Genomic DNA, 19,135 nt, shown 5'->3' on the forward strand with positions numbered 1-19,135 from the left:
GTGTCTAGCCAGACTATTACTGAAATTCTTAGTTATGTAGATTTGATTTTCAACTCCATCCTTTTGTTTGTTTATTTTTAATCCCAAATCCCTCACCTGGAACTCCTCGGGTTCAGAGTATTATGATTTCTGCCAGCCTCATCACTCACTTTGCTCCCTCTACTATGAATTTCTTCAGTTGCTGGAGACTGACTGAGCTGTAGGTTGTTCACATCCTATTCGCTTTCTCTCCACTCTTAATCTGTCTAGTGCCTGCTTGTCCTCTGGCTTCACCACTGGTTAGATGTAAGAAAGGTTTTGAGAACTGAAATGTTCATTTTTAAAAAAAGCATTTTAATGCCAGTGAAAACTAACTGAAAAGAGGAGAATCAATGGATAGATTCTGTCTTCTGAGTGGATACTTAAGAAGTGACCAGTTTTAGAATAATAATTCTTATGGGTATTTTGCTTAATGTATACAGTTCAAGAGCAGAACTGACTTTTATTTAACTTTTAATTTACCCGAAGTACAAAAATAAGCCTGTTTAGTCAACAAATAATATATAACTGAAAGAGATACTATTATGCAGTAGAATGATATTTCAGCTAAAATTATTTCAATTTTAAGTTGTTTTGCATCCTAGTTAATAACTTTAAAAACTTTATAGTCACAGATGCAGTGTTTGGTATTGTTAGCTCTGAACTCCATTTATGTATTTCATAGTGGGCAGTATTTGTCTAGTTTGTCATGTGTTGTGGAAGTGTCTTGGTCTTTTGATTTACGGAAAGCTAAGTAAGTTGAGTATTTATTTTATAATGATTATTTGGCTAAATCTGCTGAGGACCACAGTAATATATGAGATACCAAGGGTAACCTACAGAATCAGTATGTAATCAAAAGGATGTTTTGACTCAACACTAAATATTTAACTTAAATTTGTTTTTGTTAGAATTGTTATATTTCTAATTCTCGGTCTATTGAATAAACCTCATGTATTACCCTAAACTTTTCAAATTAGATTTAAATTGCCCTGTCAGTCACATTTTGTTTACATCACTGTGTTTGGGCTGAATGTACACTCAGAAGAAGCATCATTTATTTGGAGTCATTTTGTATTTGAGCATCATTAAAGGTATATGGGAACTTATCAACAAACTGATAGAAGTAGCCTGCTTATAATGTTGATTGGTTGGTATTTTAGAAGTAAGTAGGAAATGTCTTACTGGACATAGGGCTAGGGTTATGGTTACGGTAGTGTGATTTCATCCATTTCATCAGTTGTATGTGATGCACTTTTGTAATATTTGCCACAGGATACTTTAATGGTAATACAATAAATTTCAGATTTATAAATTTCTAATCAAAGGGAAAGGGGGGAGGAGTAAGCAAGTTACATATCTAAGAGCTCACCTTAATATAGCTAGAAAAAACTTGTGGTATCATGTTACCTTCTACTTCTCAGTCCACTACAGTCTGGCTTTTGCTCTTTACAACTCCACTGAACTGCTCTTAACTAAATTACTGAATATATCTTTTATCTACGTAATATCATATTATCTCCTCTCTGGAGCATGGGACACCACTAACATTTCCTTCTTGGAACCTGGTTTCCAGGACAGTATTCCGGTTGGAAGGGCTGGGAAATGTTGGGTTTGAGCATCCTTTGCTGGCTAAGCTCATTGTCTGTCCCCTTTAAGGTGTGATGGTGATTCGAGCTCCACATTTCCTTATATTTGCTGTGTATTCCTCTGATCGCCCACCTGCATAACTATAAACACCGTTCTTTGGTTGTCCAAGCCAGAAACTTAGAAGTCATTCTTACTTCTTTTTTTCTTAATCCTCTACCTGCAGTCAGAAAAAAAGAGTTCTTTTGACTGGCCTTTTTGATGCTTGTGCTCCCTTAGTACTTCTGCTCCCAGGTTAAGTGCTAGAGCTAGCTAGCTTTGGTAGTTTCTCTAGTAGCAGCCTCCTAACCAGACTCCCTGATTCTAGACTTGTCTGTCCAAATTCACCCTTCATTCTGTTTACCTGAGTGGGCTCTAATAAATGCAGATTTGTTCAGGTCATATTTCTACTGAAAATTCTTCAGTAGACCAATTTTCTCTCTAGAATAAAAATCTTAAACTATTATGTTACAGGAATCTTTAGATTGCTGCTTATATTTGTTGAACATTTAAATTTTATTCAGCTAATCTGAACTAATCCCTGTGGAGGGCAAGTCGAGATGGGGGCCTAAGAAAATTTATTTGAACTTTTTTTGTTGTTTTTCTCCCCCTTTCCTTGAAGGAAAAGGAAGAACCTGAAGAGCTTAGTAAGAGGCATAAAATAAAGAGGCTGGTCAGTGCTGAAACCCACCGTTTAATAGGATTTGTTTAAATTATGGTATTTAAATTTTAAATTGTTTTTCCCTTGCATCTTCATACATACTGCTTTTAGTTTGGGACTTGCTTTTCTGCCAGTTTTAGACCACTGGGCTTCATTTGCTATTTATGGCACACTTTGGCTAAAGATATAATCTCTTATTTTAGTGACATTTTCACAATATGCTGCACATGAACTTGCTACCAGGTTTCTTTCTGGGACGCCTTTGTAGAAAGATCTACTGGGGAAAGATTCGAAATTTGATGGCTGAAAGGAAATCCACATAATAGGTTTTTGAGCTTTAGTGCTCTTATCCCTACCAATATGGAATTGGTTATTGACAGTTCGAGTAATTTTTCTTAGTCTGGAAAGATTTAAATTTTGTTCATTGTTTTCTCAGTTTTAAGATGTTCAGAAAAGTTATAGTTCTCTTAATGTTAGTAATCTGAAACAACTTTGAAGTCTGTTTGCTTGACTTACATAGAAAGAGCATGGATCTTCATCTCTTGATTCCTCTTCACCCAACACTGTTCTGTTTAGTTAGTTTGGTTGATTAGTTATTTTCCAAGTCAACTATGTACTAAGATGATTGAGAGATTCTCTGCTCTGCCCCACCTGGTCTGCAACTTTTTAAATGAAAGTTAATAAATTTACACATTTATATAGATGCACACACGGTACACATTTATATGCTTGAGAGTCTTTTAGAAACTTTAAGCATCACCTTATTGATTCTTAAAACAATTTCATAAGGGAGGGAGAATAGTTTTACCTTTTGATAGAAAAGGTAACTTTAATTCATGGCAAGTGACAGCTCAGTGAGGTCAGCTTGTAGAATTCAGTTTAATTCCAGGTATTCGGACTCCTTGAGCAGTGACAGGTTAGATACCAGTGATAGCTGATGGCATTTAGGAATTACAAATGTCCAGAACTTGGAGGCAAAATCAAAATAGATTAGGAGTAATGACAAGTCAGTGATATCAGATGAAATAATAGTCTGTTTGATCAGGCATCAAAGTATATATGACTTTTTTACATAGTCTTCCAGATTTAATCAGTATAGTTAAAAATAAAAGGTTTAAAGTATAGTTAAATAAAAGGTTTTATAAAGTTACAATAATCAGATATAAGTGATTATAGTATGTAGTTGTAGAATTGCTGGAAATATCTAATTTCATTCTGTGAGCATGTGCTAGGGGAAATGTAAATATTAAATGAGACCCTTACCCTTCAGGTACTTATACTTTGTTAAAGTAAGACACACACAAATATTTCACTATAACAGAAGATAGAAGGTATGAAATGCATAGTTGAGATTGTAACAAAGTGAGCCGTCTTGGAAAATAGGAGTATTGCTATGAGTCTTTAAGTTGAAACCTGAGTGGTAATACAGTTAGGTCTGTTGGATGTACAGTGCCATTAAAAAAGAACAACCTTATAACCTTTATTTTTAAAGTCTATCAATGTAAACCCTCCTGTCTGCTTTACAGTGGAGCCTGAATTCATAATGTGATGTTAAATGTTTTTCATAAACAAAACACCCAAGTGCATTAGGTTATAATATAGGTTAAATTAAAATCCTCAAGGCTGTAGGGCCTAAAGTAAGACTTCTATATTACTGAAGTTAATTTCTTGTCAATGAACTCTATTATGTGGCTATTAATCTACTTTGAGATTGAAAGGATTAACAAGAATAATACAATTACTGAGTATCAAGAATAATACCTGACTCATTTAAAGTGCCTGATAAAAGTTTCCTCTCATTATAAACTAGTCTTGTCTCCTAATAGGATAATGATTCCTCTGAGTAATAATAATAGATAACATTTTCATACTGTTTAATATGTGCCAGGTAATATTCTAAATATTTTACATACATTAACTCATTTAATCCTCACAAATAACCTATGAAGTAGATACTTTCCTGTTAGACAGGAAGGAACTACTAGGTTCTTCTGCATATATTTGAGAATCATCTTGTCTGGTTCCCTGAAAAACTGTTAGGATTTTACTTAGCATTTCATTGAATCTATAGGTCAATATTGGGGCAGAATAGATATCTTTATATAATATTGAGGATTTGTACTCAGATGTTTGAGGTATCTTTTTTTAGGTAGTCTTTCACAGTTTACATGTCATGTAATTTATAGTAACATTGTCAATTTTTTTCTAAGTTTTCCCCATGTTATCATAAATTGTATTTTTAAAATTATTTCTATTTATAGCTGATGTACAGAAATACAGTTGTAATTTGTTTATGGTATGTTCAATCACCTTGCTAATGCTCTCACTATTTCCAGTTCTTAGCTTTGGATTTTTCTATGTTGACAGTTAAATCATCTCCACAGAATAAGTTGTATTTCTTCCTTTTCAGTCTTTTTACTTAAAATTTTTCTTGTATTGCTTTGGCTAGATACTCCAGTACAGCACTGAATAGAAGTGGTTGTCATGAGTATCTTTGTTTTGTTCTGATGCTAAAAAGACTCCTTTTAATGTTGGTCCATTTCACATATTTGCTATTTATCAGTTTAAAGACGTTACCATCAGTTTCTTGATTACTGTATTTTTAAAATGTGATTTGGTATTGAATTTTATTCAGTGTTTTTGTTACAGCCATTGATGAGTCTTTATTTTCTTTCTCCTTTGTTAAATGGCGAATGACATTTATAGATGGTCTAAGGTTCTAACTTAAACCTTTTCCCCTGGATTCCTGAGATTATCTCAACTTGATCATAACAATACATTTTAAAGATACTAATGAATTTGGTTTGCTCTTTATTTTAAATATTCTTGCTCCTGTGTTCATTTTCTTGTATGGGCCATGTGTGATTTTCAGATAAGTAGTCTATTTTCTCCAAGTGTTTGTGTAAGGTTGAATTGTCTTTTCCTTGAAAGTTCAGTAAGACATGCCTGTAAAAACATTTAGACCTGGTGTTTTCTTTATAGAAAGATTAACTGATGATTTATTTTCTTTAATAGTGATAGGATTATTCAGATTTTCTATATTTCCTTTTAAACTTTTTTAAATGGGAAATTTCAATTTAATAAAGAACTCCCGTGTGCCTATTCCTTAAAGTAACCAGTATTTTTTTTTCACCACCTCCCCTCCTTTTTTTTGCTAGAGTGTGTTAAAGCAAATACCGGATATGTTATTTCATTAGAAACACTTCAACATGTATCTTAGTTAAGATTATTTCTTTTAACATACGGATATATGCTGTTATCACACCCAACAAAATGAATAAGTTCTTAATATTAACAGTCACTCCGTCGATATTTATAGTTTTCCGATTCTCTTAAAATGTGTTTTTACAATTGATTGGAATCAGGATCCGAACAAGGTATATTTGGTTGTTGAATCTCTTGATAACAACAACTCCCATTCTCCTTTTTTATTTTTTTTGCCCTTTTATGCCATTGATTTGTTGGAGAAACTGAGACATCCTATATAATTTCTTTTTGATTAAGGTTTGGTGAGTATTATCTCAGGAATTTATCTATTTTTGTCTCTTCAATTTTTTTTTTTTTTATGAAGTTGATTAGTAAATCACTTTGTCCTTTTCTTTTCAGCTTTCCCAGTTTGTCTTCAAAGAACTAATTTCTGGTTTGTTGATACCCTCTCAGTTGTATCTGTTTTTCTCTTCTTTTGATAATTGCTTTACCTTTGATCATCTTCCTACTGCTCTTTTTCTAACATAGTAACTTGGATACTTAAGTCATTAATTTTTAGCTTTATTTTTTAACATAAGCCTTTTAAGTTTTGAAATGTAGTGTGTTTATTCATTTTCTTTTGTGATTTCCTCTTTAATTTGTCATTTGTGTATCTGTATTTTTTTTTTTAATTAATGGTTAGAGAGTTTTATTTTTCTCTAAATGTTCATCACTAAAAATATACTGATGATGGAATATTCCTTGTATACTCCAGAGGAAAAGTAGAATGCAAAATCATTCATAAAGTATGTATGATCCTAGTTTTGTGGTTATTTAAATAGAAACGATTAAGGAAATATATCAGTATATTAATTTTCTTTGAGTACTGATGTCAAGTAAATTTTATTTGACACCTTATTTATATTCCAGAACTATTAATAAGACACATCTTTATGGGGGATGGGCACATGTGACTTTTCAAAAGGAAAGAAAATAATTCTGTAAAAGTCTAGACTCTAAATCATGTCCTGAGATCCTGGGATACAGTTTAGTTCAATTAAAATATGACCAGACTGTTTCGTTGCATTGGGCATTGGGGAAGGAGTTGGTATATAAGTGATAAGACATGTCCCTCCCAAAGAGCTGTGGTCTGGGTGCACGAGTGGGAGGAGAGACAGAAAGACACACTAATAATTTCAGTGAGAGAGTTCTCTAAGGGGACAGAGAGGAAGAGTTGTACTTAAGAACCAAGATTAATTGGGCAAAATTGGTCATTTAAAGTAGTATCTTATCTTCAAGGGATAGACTATTTTTTTTAGTACAATAATCAGTTGTAGATTCAAGTATGTTTAATACCCAGTAATGCCTTTTTAATGTGAAAACTACTTGGAGAATTAAAAGAAAACTAAAAGACCTAAATCTGATGAATTAATACCGTCAGCAGGTCAAGCAGGGACACTTTTGCCCTTCCAAGGGACGTTTGGTGATGTCTGAGGACATTCTTGGTTGTCACAAATGGGGTGTGGGTACTAATGGTCTTGAGAGGAAAGACTAGAGATCTATAGAGTATCTTACAATCCGCAGGACAATCTTCCCTTCCTCCACAACAAAGAATTATCTAACCCAAAATATTTAATAGTGCCAAGATTGAGAAACCCTGGGTTAATCTATAATTTTCATCCTCTTTGGGTGGGGGTGGGGCAGGGGTAGGGTGGTTTGTATGTTGTCGAAGGACCGGAGCTAGAGGCATGGTTTTATATCCTATTCCAGCCAAGTTAAGGAAAACTGTAGGCTGAGGTCAGGTAAAAGCAAATTCATTCAGCAGAACAAGGACTATTTCGTGGTAGGCACTGTGGTAGGAGCTTGGCAAAGAATGGTAGACAGCCCCTGGCTTCATGGAGCTCACACTGAATGTTCCACAAATGGTGGATCTTTTGTATCAGTTGTCTTATCATTATGAGTTGATTTAAAAGATTTATTTTGTTCTGAGTTTGTGTGTTAGGATATTAAATTATAACCTTTTCTAAGGAATCTTGGACTATTATACAACTTAGTCATATTTTTTCATGACTGTCAATACAAACTTTTGTTAACTTGTGTAACGGGTGTTATACTAAGATTTAACCCTTTTTTCTTTTGCTTTTAAGTATGTTCATAAGTGTTCAAATTTGTTGGCATAACCAAACATTCTCCAATTTTTAAATATGTAGATACCAAAATTTTTTTAGTATAGCATGCAAAGCTGCAATACAAATAGCTAGTATTCTATGGAGTGAGGCTTAGAAACGTAATGCTTATCAAGAATAAAATATAGAATGATTTGTAATTTTGATTCTGTCAAACTTTGACCATAATCTTTCTTCTTGCTTTTAGATTTTGGCTCTCTGTTTGACTTGGAGCACGACTTACCAGATGAATTAATCAACTCTACAGAATTGGGACTAACCAATGGTGGTGATATTAGTCAGCTTCAGACAAGTCTTGGCATAGTACAAGATGCAGCCTCTAAACATAAACAACTGTCAGAATTGCTACGGTCTGGTAGTTCCCCCAACCTCAATATGGGGGTTGGTGGCCCAGGCCAAGGCATGGCCAGCCAGGCCCAACAAAACAGTCCTGGATTAGGTTTGATAAATAGCATGGTCAAAAGCCCAATTCCCAACATGGGCATGGGCACGAGTGGACCAAATCAGGGTCCCACGCCGGCTGCAACAGGTATGATGAACAGTCCCGTAAATCAACCTGCCATGGGCATGAACACAGGGATGAATGCTGGCATGAATCCTGGAATGTTGACTGCAGGCAATGGACAGGGGATGATGCCTAATCAAGTTATGAACGGTTCAATTGGAACGGGCCGGGGGCGACCTAACATGCAGTACCCAAACCCAGGCATGGGAAATGCTGGCAACTTAATGACTGAGCCACTGCAGCAGGGCTCTCCCCAGATGGGAGGACAAACAGGATTGAGAGGCCCCCAGCCTCTTAAGGTAAGTGCAGATTTGCTTTGTGTGCACTGTCAGTATGTTTTTTTGAGTGTTCCAGTGTTGAAGGGAGGGCTTGAGGTCGGTTATTCATTTCTTCAGTGTTCATGTTTAATCTTACATTGTATAGCATTTTCCACACAAGGATCTTGTGTATTATCACAAATTTTGTGAAGCTCTTTAAATAAAACATTTATTTTACAACAGAATGATATTGTATACCTTTATAGTTTGCTCCGAACAATTACCAGCTAATTCCTGTTCTTTATAGTACAAGAATTAGAATATTTTCATGTTATTTCTAAGCCCACTTTAGCCTTCATGCCTCCTTATACGAATACAGTAACTGGCATTATACTGTCTTAAGGTAGACTATTTATTCCCACTGCTTGTAATGCTCCTGGTTTTTAAGATACATTTATTTATTCTAAAAGGTTTGTTAAATGTTATTTTTCCTTAGTAGTTGATGGAAATTAAGGTGCATTACTTTACTGTGAAACTTCAGTTATCATTCCTTGTGTTCCAGTAAACCTGATTTTGACCATTGTTTGAAAGTTTTTTTTTTTAAGGTCTACTTTCTTAACTTTGTTAATTAGGGAACGCTAAATATGTTTTTAAAAACCTTTAAAATGTGTACTCTATAATTAAGACATTATAAACATATATTTGATGTCTGTTCTACATTTTTCCTATATGTTTTATACCTTTTTCTTAAAATGATAGAGTTGCCACTGCCTGGCATGTGGTTAGTAAATGTTTGTTTAATGAAAGAAATGGCTTGAAAGATATTACTGGAGATAGATAAGATTTTCACAAGGAGTCAGGAGCAAGCTTTCTGAAATTAAGATCTAGGAATGAATCAGGAGTTCAGGGACTGAGGTTGCATGTAGATGTATGAAAGGCTGTAAATTTTTTTTTTTTTTTTTTTTTGGACTACACTAAAGAATATTGACATTAAACTTAGGAAAAGATTCTGTTTGGCATCTCTACCTGCTCTGTAGATGCTCCCTTTCTGGCACTTTTATGTTGCTGGGTTGATGTGGTTTGCTTAGAATATTTGGAGTGAGAACCAGAAACGAGGTAAAGTATTTATTAGCTGCCTCATCTAGGTTCTAGGAACTTAGATGTGAAGAGTCCCCGCCCTCCTGGTGATGCCCTGTGGAGAGAGCAGGGGTGACAGTAAATCTTCACTGATTGATCAGATATTTATTGAGTCCTAGCTTTGGTGCTGAAGATACAGCCGTTACTTAATGGAACTTAATTTCTAGTATGCACATAAGATAAAAATTTATAGTATTCCAGGTAAGTGCTGTGAAAAAAAAATAAAGTAAGGAAAGGCTCATTAGGAGAACGACTGGGTTGGGAATAAGGGTACTATTCTATTTATAATGTAAGTCACAAATTTTTTGCATCGACTTTGAGGAACTGGATATATAGCAGTGAACAAAACAAAAAAATCCCTGTCCTGTGGAGCTTTATTTTCACGAGAAGGGGGAATTCAGATATAAAATCTTTATTATTAAAATATGTCCTTGTTTTCAATGAATTCCACCTATATTTTGTATTTAGAAGTTGGTACTTGTAAAGCACAGTGGTGCCTGACACATAAGAAGAGCTGTGAATGTTTAGTGAGTTTTCTAGAGTTACAGGGGTTTAGGGTGAGATCCCCAAAGAACATATACAGCTAAGTACTTCTATTAAAAAAAAACTAATTTCCTCTTTATGACAAGAAAAAACCTTTTCTATATTTTCCTATCGAAGTCTAAAATAAATTCAGGTCAGGGTGTTCACACTGTTGGTTAGCAGTTGCTCTTCTTCTCTACCAGGTCCTAAAATTACCTTATCTAGCTGATTATATTCATTACATTTCTTCCAAAACTCCTAAGAGTTCTGGTAACATTTAAGAATCAGCAGTTAAGACAAGAAAGTTTTCAGTCAGACTTGATGACTTGAACTCTGTTGGCAAATGGCAATGACATGTACACAGTGCTTTTTAGGGACAAAACTATGTTTCAAAATGTATAGGTGGGTTGTAACAATCTTCCTAAAGCCTGACTAGTGATGGTTTAAGGGAAAAATTTGGGTCATACCCCCTTTTATATTAATGTTTACTTTTACAGTCAGCATAAAATAACAAAAGACAATGTTTCACATCTTAAAGTTATTTCTGACATTCATGCAGGAGGGCACAGTGAAAGGTAGAATAGTACACAGATTTTGAACCATACCTGGTTTAGAATCTGGGCTGTACCACAATTGTCCTCTTTAGCTGCATTTTGCAAAGCTGCTTGGTTAAACCATTTAACTCTCCAATACTTTCACAGGATACTATATCTGCCTCTTCAGAATTGCTGGTTACGAAAGAAGGAAAAGTTTTTTAAAGTTCTTTTTTTAATATCTGTCCTTTGTGTATGAAGGAAGAAATGAAGTTAATGAATCAAAGCATCATAATTAATGGTGTGGAACATGGAGCTAAACTACCTGAGTTTAAAATGGACTCAGACACTTACATAGTAGTTACATTACATTGGGCAAGTTGCTTGCTATACATCTGTTTTCCTTTCTGTATAGTGCGAGTAGTGAGAGTAGGTGTATTCTACCTCATACAATTGTTAGAGAACTAAATGATTTAATAAAAGTAAGTTCTTTATGAGTGGCATGTAGTAAGTAAGCACTTACTAGCGTAGCAGCAGCAGCAAGTACTTAGTACTGTCGTAGTTCCCATATTGTGATGTTAAAACAATTTCATGGACAGGAAAGAAGTCAACCTATATCATGTAGTTAAACTACAGTCTTTTAGAGGCGTAGCTCTCAGATATAATGAGGGAGATCAAATCAGCATATTCCATGAACTATTGGCCAGAAGGTATGGGGATGCTACTAGTAGAGACTTAGTGGGTTAATATTATTATAAATTTGAAGGAAATTTTATTTTCTTTGGAACTAAGGACTTTTATTCAAGAAGTGTTCGTTAATATTCTGGAGTTTTTAACTTTTTTTTTGTAGAAAATAAATACAAAATAAATCTGTTCTATAAAATAGCTTATTATGATTTTTGACAGGATCCAAAATATTATTAAATAACAATATCAGACAGTATAATTCTATCTAAATTAATATTAGGCTTCAAATGCAAAGGATCTCCTGAATATTAATAGTCATTTAGTGTATGTTGGGACCATTAATCCTAACAACTCGATGAATTGAAAGTTTTATTTCTATTATACAGGTGAAGAAATAGTCAGTGGGAGGTGTGGCAGAGAGCTCTTGCCTCTCCGAGCTACAAGTCATGTTCTTCATCACTATAGTATAATATCATTCTATTATTCATGTATTGGTAAAATCCACACAGCTGAAAATAAAGTTTTTATGATCACCGCAAAAACAGTCACCTAACTTACATTCTTACTGTGCGCAGTCGATGCGAGGCTGAGACCCGTAAGAGCAGGAGTCATGCCTGCTTTCTGTAATTCTGCCTTAGTGATCCCTGGGCTTGTCACCAGCACAACCTTGGAGCATCTTCATGTGTTACTTTTCAGTTCTTATTCTGTGATACCATATCTGGGGGGGGAAAAATTCTAACTGCCTTTGTTCTGACTCCGGTTACCTCACAGGCTGTGGAGGGGTCTGTGTTGCCTTGCATCTAGATAGCATCATATCCAAATTTTGTATGCTCGTGACTGATGAAATTGATGTTAAAGACAAAAACCAAAAACTGAACTTCATTCAAATAAATATTGGCGTTAGGAATAATTTCCTTTTTCCTTCCTTTTCTCTTTCTTAAACATTTTTGAGGAGGTAGGAGCTGATATCGTCAGTTCTGAGTTCTTAAAATTAACAGTAGTTCTTGATGGCCTTTGGCATGTTGATGTTAAAGAGTCTTTACCCTATATAGTTAGAGCAAGAGCAATGACCTGTTGCATCTCTGTTTTAGAACTTCGGTGTCATTGGATAGGTAAGGAGTAAGGCAGATAGTACCAGTTAGAGATCTGTTAGCGTAAGGCAGGGAGGAAGAATCCATGTTGAGACAGAAAGACGAGTCTTAAGTGCCATATTCTGATGGATTTTAAGTAGGAGGACCTTACGTCCAAATTTGCAGTCGAGATGGATGTGCAGTATCAATTTAAAAGAAATAGTTCCTAATGCGGTGATGAGGCCCCCTACACTAAGGCAGTGCTATAGGAGTAATGATAATGAGTCTGAAAATTAATGTTTATAACTTGGCCTAGGTGCTGAGAGATTCCTAGTGTTCCATGTTTAATCAGCATACCCCTCATGCTTAACGTAGCGCGTGGCCTATAAATTGGGTACAGATACATAGCATGGACATTTATCAAATCCAATAGATAGTAGGAAATGTCTGAATGTAGTTGAATTTTGGTTTCATGCAGTGAATCTAGGGAGTCATACATGTCATTGGTTTGTGTTACTGTGGTGCCAACAATTCTATTAAAGGATTTTGTCCCTACATTAAATGTTACTAAACGATTTATTCTTTATATTATAGGAACTGCTCTTTATTTTTCCTTTTTAGTTGTCAGGGATTGTGTTCCTCCAAGGTTGTGCTTTTAATATATTGAAAACTTAGGAACAACCTGTATAGTCAGCTTTTTTAAAAAAGAAAGAAAATTAGCCCCATGCAGGTACTTTTTTATTTTAGCTGCCTGGAACTGTTGGTGGCTTCCTGGACCTTTACCTTTCCAGTTTTAGGTGGTTATCTGTATTGCTATGGTCCAGGTAGGTAGTGGGTTGTTGGACATCTGGATCACATTAGCTATAAAGAAGGGAATAATGTCAAATAACTACAGTGTAGCAGACATTTAAGTACAGTATATTTTTTTTCTATTTGGTGAGGGAGTAGCAGGGATTGGGGAGATAGAAAGGTGGGGACAGGGAGATTGGTTGTATTTTTTCTAACACTGGCTGCAGAACTGTGAGGGACACAGTAAAACAAAAGCCTGAAAGTCTGTTGGTTAGAGTGACCAGAAGTCAGAAGTGAATACTGCCAACTGATCCTCAGTCAGTGCAGTCTGTGTGTGTATTCGAGACCATATAGTCTGCTAGAGAGTGAACGTGGAGTTTGTAGGTAATGAATTGTGATTAAGCAAACAAGCAGGAACTGGTTAAAACTCGGTATAGGCATGTAGTGTTTGAATAAAGACCTTAACACTTATTAAAAAGAAACATTAAGTCAGCTTACAAATCCCAGCATTTTATTTATATCAGTAATGGACTCCGTCTTTCATGGTATGCCATGCAGGTTCTGTGATAGAATGGCTTTCATTTCATTCATGTCTCATGAATGTCCATGCTAATAGAAAACACAGTTAGTGAAATATAACTCCCCCAGGTGTAAGAGTGCATATTATTGAAACTCTATTAGTATAATTATTATTAGTATTTTAAAAGCATATGTAGCAGCAGTAGTTGCAGCCACATTTGAAACTACCAAAAGAAACCTGAAATGGCAATTAAGCCTGTTTCTATATTTGATTGTCCCTGCAGTCTTACTAGCCAGTTACATTTAGGAAATTCCAGTTATTGGAGACTGAATCATTAAGTTTTTTATTATGGATGTTTCCATTTAGACCACCCCATTCTTATGTGCTTTCACCCAAACCATGCCACTTCCCTCATTCTCATTCCCTATACTCATTAGAACACTAGGCAAGTTACTTAACTCCTAGTCTCTAATCTCATCTGGAAAATGTGAATGTCATTAAATTTTTTTCTTTATTATTTTGCCTTTCCACTACAGACAAACTTTTGAACTGATAAACATTTTATATTCATGAAAACTTGCAGAGTGTATATACAGCATGTGATTTAAAGAACTGAATTTTGTTTACAGAGGTTCAAGTAATTTAGTTTATGACTTTTGTAATTTGTTTTCCTGAGTTAACGAGCTCTTTTGTCTATCATGTTTAGGGGGATGGAGTTACAAAGATATATTTAAGATTCTTTCCTTTTTGTGCATGGTTTGGGCACAGAGGCATACATTTTAACAGATTATTTTATCACCTATGTTGTATTATAAATAAAGGTATGAACATTTGTGTCAGGGTAGGAAAAAAAAGCTCTTTAGCTGTCTAGGACAATAAACAGATGCTTCACACAGGTGGCAACTTTTGAAAAGTATCTTAAAGGATGAGTAGACCCTACAGCTGCTTCTTAGTTAAAGTTGTACCAACTGAATAAGCAACAAAAAAGCGAAAACCGGGACTGCCTCATTATGAAGTTACTATTTTATTTTCTTTATAGGTTAGCATTCAGGAATCAAATAGGAAAGGGGGATGTGCCACTCTCTGGTTTTAGGGGAAAGAAAAAACTTAAAGCAAATGCTGAAGGTTTAAAAAGCACGATGCCCTTAGATTTGCCAGTTAATGGGTTTGGGAGGTAGTGGGATACTGTGGAGGGTAGTCAGTCAGCCCCCAGGCACATCATGAAGATCTGGTGTACTATGTTTTTTTCTCTTAAGAATTGAATAAGTGAGGACAGAAGGCAAAAAACCTGTTGGACACAAGTCTACATAAGCTGCAGTGAAGGGTTTGAATTAAAGACAATGACAGTAGGCATGTATACATGGGAAGAACTGGGGTGGGTGTTCAGAGGTAGAATTTGATTTTTGTTGTTTCTTTTTCTTTTCTTTTTTTTTTTTTTAAGATAAGGCAACCCTTGGTTGACATCACAGATTGCAAGGACCTTTTTAGTTTACAATCCCTTATTTTTTATTTTGTTTTTAAGCCCACAGCACCTGGTCTTCCTAGGTGGTCTCCCATCCAAGTACTAACTAGACCCAACCCTGCTTAGTTTCCGAAATGAGACAGAATCGAGCTTGTTCAGGGTGGCATGGCCATAGTAGAGGTAGAATTTGGACCCTTTGATAGAATTGAATCTGAGGATAAAAGTCTGCTATAACTCCTTTTAATTTGGCAGTAGCTGTAGTTTCTGTTGAGTATTTCCTCTGTGTTTCTAGTAGGTAATGATTGAGTTATAGTGGGATCTTATATGGAGAATAGAATTTTAAGTTGCATCATTGTTATCACCAAACCCATTGGCTCTTAAATAATTAATACTCTGTTTCCAATTAATCATTTTATAATACAATGGCTCCAGATGGACTTACATAAACACAGGGTGGGGGAAAGCTACTTTTTAAAGTACATAGAGGTTGCAAAGAAAATCAAATTACTTTTTAGAGCCAAGCAGGTTATTTAATGAATTCTGAAGTCTGCAAGCTCTAAAGAATTCAGATTCATAAAGTTTTAAAACACTGTGCCACCATGTCCTTAAAAAAAAGACATATCCCCAAAACTACCAGTAATTTATATAAACAAAATGCCTGGAATAAGCATCCAAATGCTTTAACATATCAAACTCTATAATATATTTAAGAATTAGACAACTTTTACTGAGTTGAATTTATTAAGCCCCACAGTTTATACATTAAATGAAAGTGCATTTAATGAATTAAAAGTGGAGACGAATGGTAAACCTTGCTTAGCAGATATAACTAAATGAAGATACAAGTTTTTTGAAACATTTATCTCAAACATTTACAGAAAATACCTCTGTAAATTTACTGTACCTGAGACCTCTAAATCTTAATCTTAAAAATCTATTTTCATAAGCATACTTCCAGGATACTCATACATGCAAAGGATTTTCTTTAGTGGGTTTTTTTGTTTGTTTTCGTGTGTTGTAATTTAGGGAGTGGAAAAGAAATAGTGATGTGGGGAATGAGATTTAATTTTTTTCTGTTTCATATTCTTAGATGGGAATGATGAACAACCCTAATCCGTACGGTTCACCATACACTCAGAATTCTGGGCAGCAGATTGGAGCTAGTGGGCTTGGTCTCCAGATTCAGTCGAAGACTGTGCTACCAAATAGCTTATCTCCATTTGCAATGGACAAAAAGGCGGTTCCTGGTGGAGGAATGCCCAGCATGGTAGGTAGTAATCTATCTACAAATTTGTCCTCAAATTGGCATTTTAGAAGTATCATGTTAAACTTTCATGCTTTCTGCTATATACACCATGATGTAATGGATGGCCACTACGATTGAGGAGGCTTGTGTCCACCTTCCATTCGCTAGTCCAAATAAGAGTAAGCGAGACTGCTAAAGCGAGAGTTTTAGGGGTCTGCCATATTACACAGCTTCTCCCTGTGAGCATGTTTTTAGGGTAGGAAAGTAAAACTTTTCTCCTTGGGCAGAACGCTGGCAGAGGATTCCAACTCCTAATGAAGATATCTGCTGATTTGAATCTGATACTACTGCACAAAAGGAACATCCCTCTCAAAGCTACAAGTTGTTCTAAACAGTGATTTTTGTTAATGGGGGAAAATCACCAAAGCTTCTAAGGTTGCTATTTTTCTAAAGTAAAACTATACCTAATTGTAAATGTGTCAAGTAGTCCTTGTTCACATTTGGAAAACACTGTCCTATAAGAATTTTATTTCTCTTTCAGATGTTTTCAATTTTTGCGTTGTGTTGTGTATTCATTGAATGCCTGTATTTGAAACTGGAAAGTGAGGCAGTGGAGGTATAAAGATGAATAAAACATGGCATCTCTGTGCCCAGAAATGTTTACTTTTTTACTGGGGGGGAAAAAGATTTCTTCCAGAATTTATAAAAGCTAATTTTTCACCCATCTAAAAGGCCCTGCTTCCCAAGAAGCTCCTCATTGTTCTTCAGAACTGTACTTGGACATGCTCTTCACGACCGATTCCTTGCTTTTCCTTCTCCCACTGGCATTTACCACATCCTTCTCTTTCTTTTACTTTCTCTATATTATGTATTCTTTGCTTATGTCATTTGGTAATGTAGTAATGTGTTTACTTATTAAATTGAGCTTCTCGATGGTAGGACCATTGTTTATTTAACTTGGAATCTCCTGTGTCAGAAAATGGAGTCTGGCTTATTATGGTAGACTGTCTTTAAAGGTTTTAATTGAAAATGTCCAGGTCCATTTTTTTTTTATTTTAAAGAGGTAGCATACTGTGACACCTAATATTAACTGTGTCTTTACTGTTTATCGCTTAGGGCCAACAGCAGGCCCCTCAGGTCCAGCAGCCTGGCCTTGTGACTCCAGTTTCCCAAGGGATGGGTTCTGGAGCGCACACGGCTGATCCAGAGAAGCGCAAACTCATCCAGCAGCAGCTCGTTCTCCTTTTGCATGCCCACAAGTGCCAGCGCCGGGAGCAGGCTAATGGGGAAGTGAGGCAGTGCAACCTTCCCCACTGTCGCACAATGAAGAACGTCCTAAACCACATGACACACTGCCAGTCAGGCAAATCCTGCCAAGGTGAGTGGGTTCAAAGGGTTTGTGTGCTCAGCAATTAATATTTACATCAGAGGGAAGAGAGAGAATATGATCAGTTATATTTTGAGGCTCCTTTACTGATAATGTCCAGCTCTATATTAGGATATTATAAGATCCCGCATCATTTTGTAAGGAAGTAGTAGGAGGAGGAAATTCTAAGGACTTCATTTTTGCGATGATCCTGACTGACTTTGATTTGCCCCAGTATAGCATACCTTAAGTATTAACGAGGGTTTGCTATCATGTGGCCAATACTAAAAGAGTTTTATCTGATCATACAATTTTTATATTTACGGAGTCATTAGAAATCCTTTGTTGAATATAGTAGATTGCACATCTTGGTTGCAAAGAATATGGGCTCTGGAGCCACACTTCTGTTTGAATCCCACTTTTGGGTATTCTGTGACTTTGTGCAAGTGCAATGTAACAACAACTTTTTGCCTGTTTTCTCAACTATAAAATGTAAGTGCTGATAGCTACCCTACAGGGCTATTATGAAGTTGAAATGAGTTAGTAACATTTGTGGCATTTGTTAAGTAATCAATAAATTAGCTGATACTAATGTAAAAATATAAACTGCATTTGAAAAAAATCATTTTCTTTTTAGTGGCACACTGTGCATCTTCTCGACAAATCATTTCACACTGGAAGAACTGTACAAGACACGATTGTCCTGTGTGTCTCCCCCTAAAAAATGCTGGGGATAAGAGAAATCAACAGTGTAAGTGATTAAATCTTTCAAAGTTATTATACCAAAAGTAGTCTTGGACTCTCAGCAGTGCAGTTTGGTGGGGTTTAGAGTGCTTGATTAACATGAAGTTTCTTTGACTACCTGTTGCTGTCTGGCATACTAGTTTGTTTTCACACCCTATTAACTTTATATTATTGAGATTAGAATTAAACTTTGTATCCCCTAAAATAAGATCCAGAATCTTAAGTAGGTATATATATGCTCTATTTTTAAATTAACGAAAACTTAAAAGATCATTGCTTTCACATGGAGCAAGTTACTCTTCTGTGCCTGTGATATAAATATGTAGATAATTTGAAATTATTTAAAGAGGAAAAACATGGAGATTATTTTTAGAAGCTTGAGATAATGAGGAGCTTTTCTTAGAGAAAAGACAAGTAGAACTAGAAAGATTTAAGTGGAGTTACCACACCTGTACTCTAGAAACAAAACACTAATTAAGCATTTAGGATTGAAAGACAAATTTGGAAATACATATGCATCATGTGAAAAAGGAATTAAATTTTATAAATTAAAGAAAAAATTCACAAATAGTTTAGTAGAAAATTGAGACTTGGAAACAGGCAGTTCACTAGAAGAAGGA

General features: G+C 35.3%; 1 protein-coding gene and 1 pseudogene across 1 annotated transcript in view; one reads left to right on the forward strand and one right to left on the reverse strand.

The window, feature by feature from the left end:
* EP300 (E1A binding protein p300) overlaps positions 1-19,135 on the forward strand; it is a 67,732-nt gene that overhangs the window by 8,570 nt on the left and 40,027 nt on the right. The window contains exons 2-5 of the mRNA XM_036237565.1: positions 7,865-8,481; positions 16,250-16,426; positions 17,522-17,783; positions 18,409-18,522. Of these exons, the coding sequence (XP_036093458.1) occupies positions 7,865-8,481; positions 16,250-16,426; positions 17,522-17,783; positions 18,409-18,522 (1,170 nt within the window). The remainder of the gene's footprint in view (positions 1-7,864; positions 8,482-16,249; positions 16,427-17,521; positions 17,784-18,408; positions 18,523-19,135) is intronic.
* Positions 15,218-15,336, reverse strand: LOC118614191 (annotated as a pseudogene).

This window comes from Rousettus aegyptiacus, unplaced genomic scaffold (assembly GCF_014176215.1).
Source record: "Rousettus aegyptiacus isolate mRouAeg1 unplaced genomic scaffold, mRouAeg1.p scaffold_m13_p_2, whole genome shotgun sequence".
Lineage (NCBI taxonomy): Eukaryota > Metazoa > Chordata > Mammalia > Chiroptera > Pteropodidae > Rousettus > Rousettus aegyptiacus.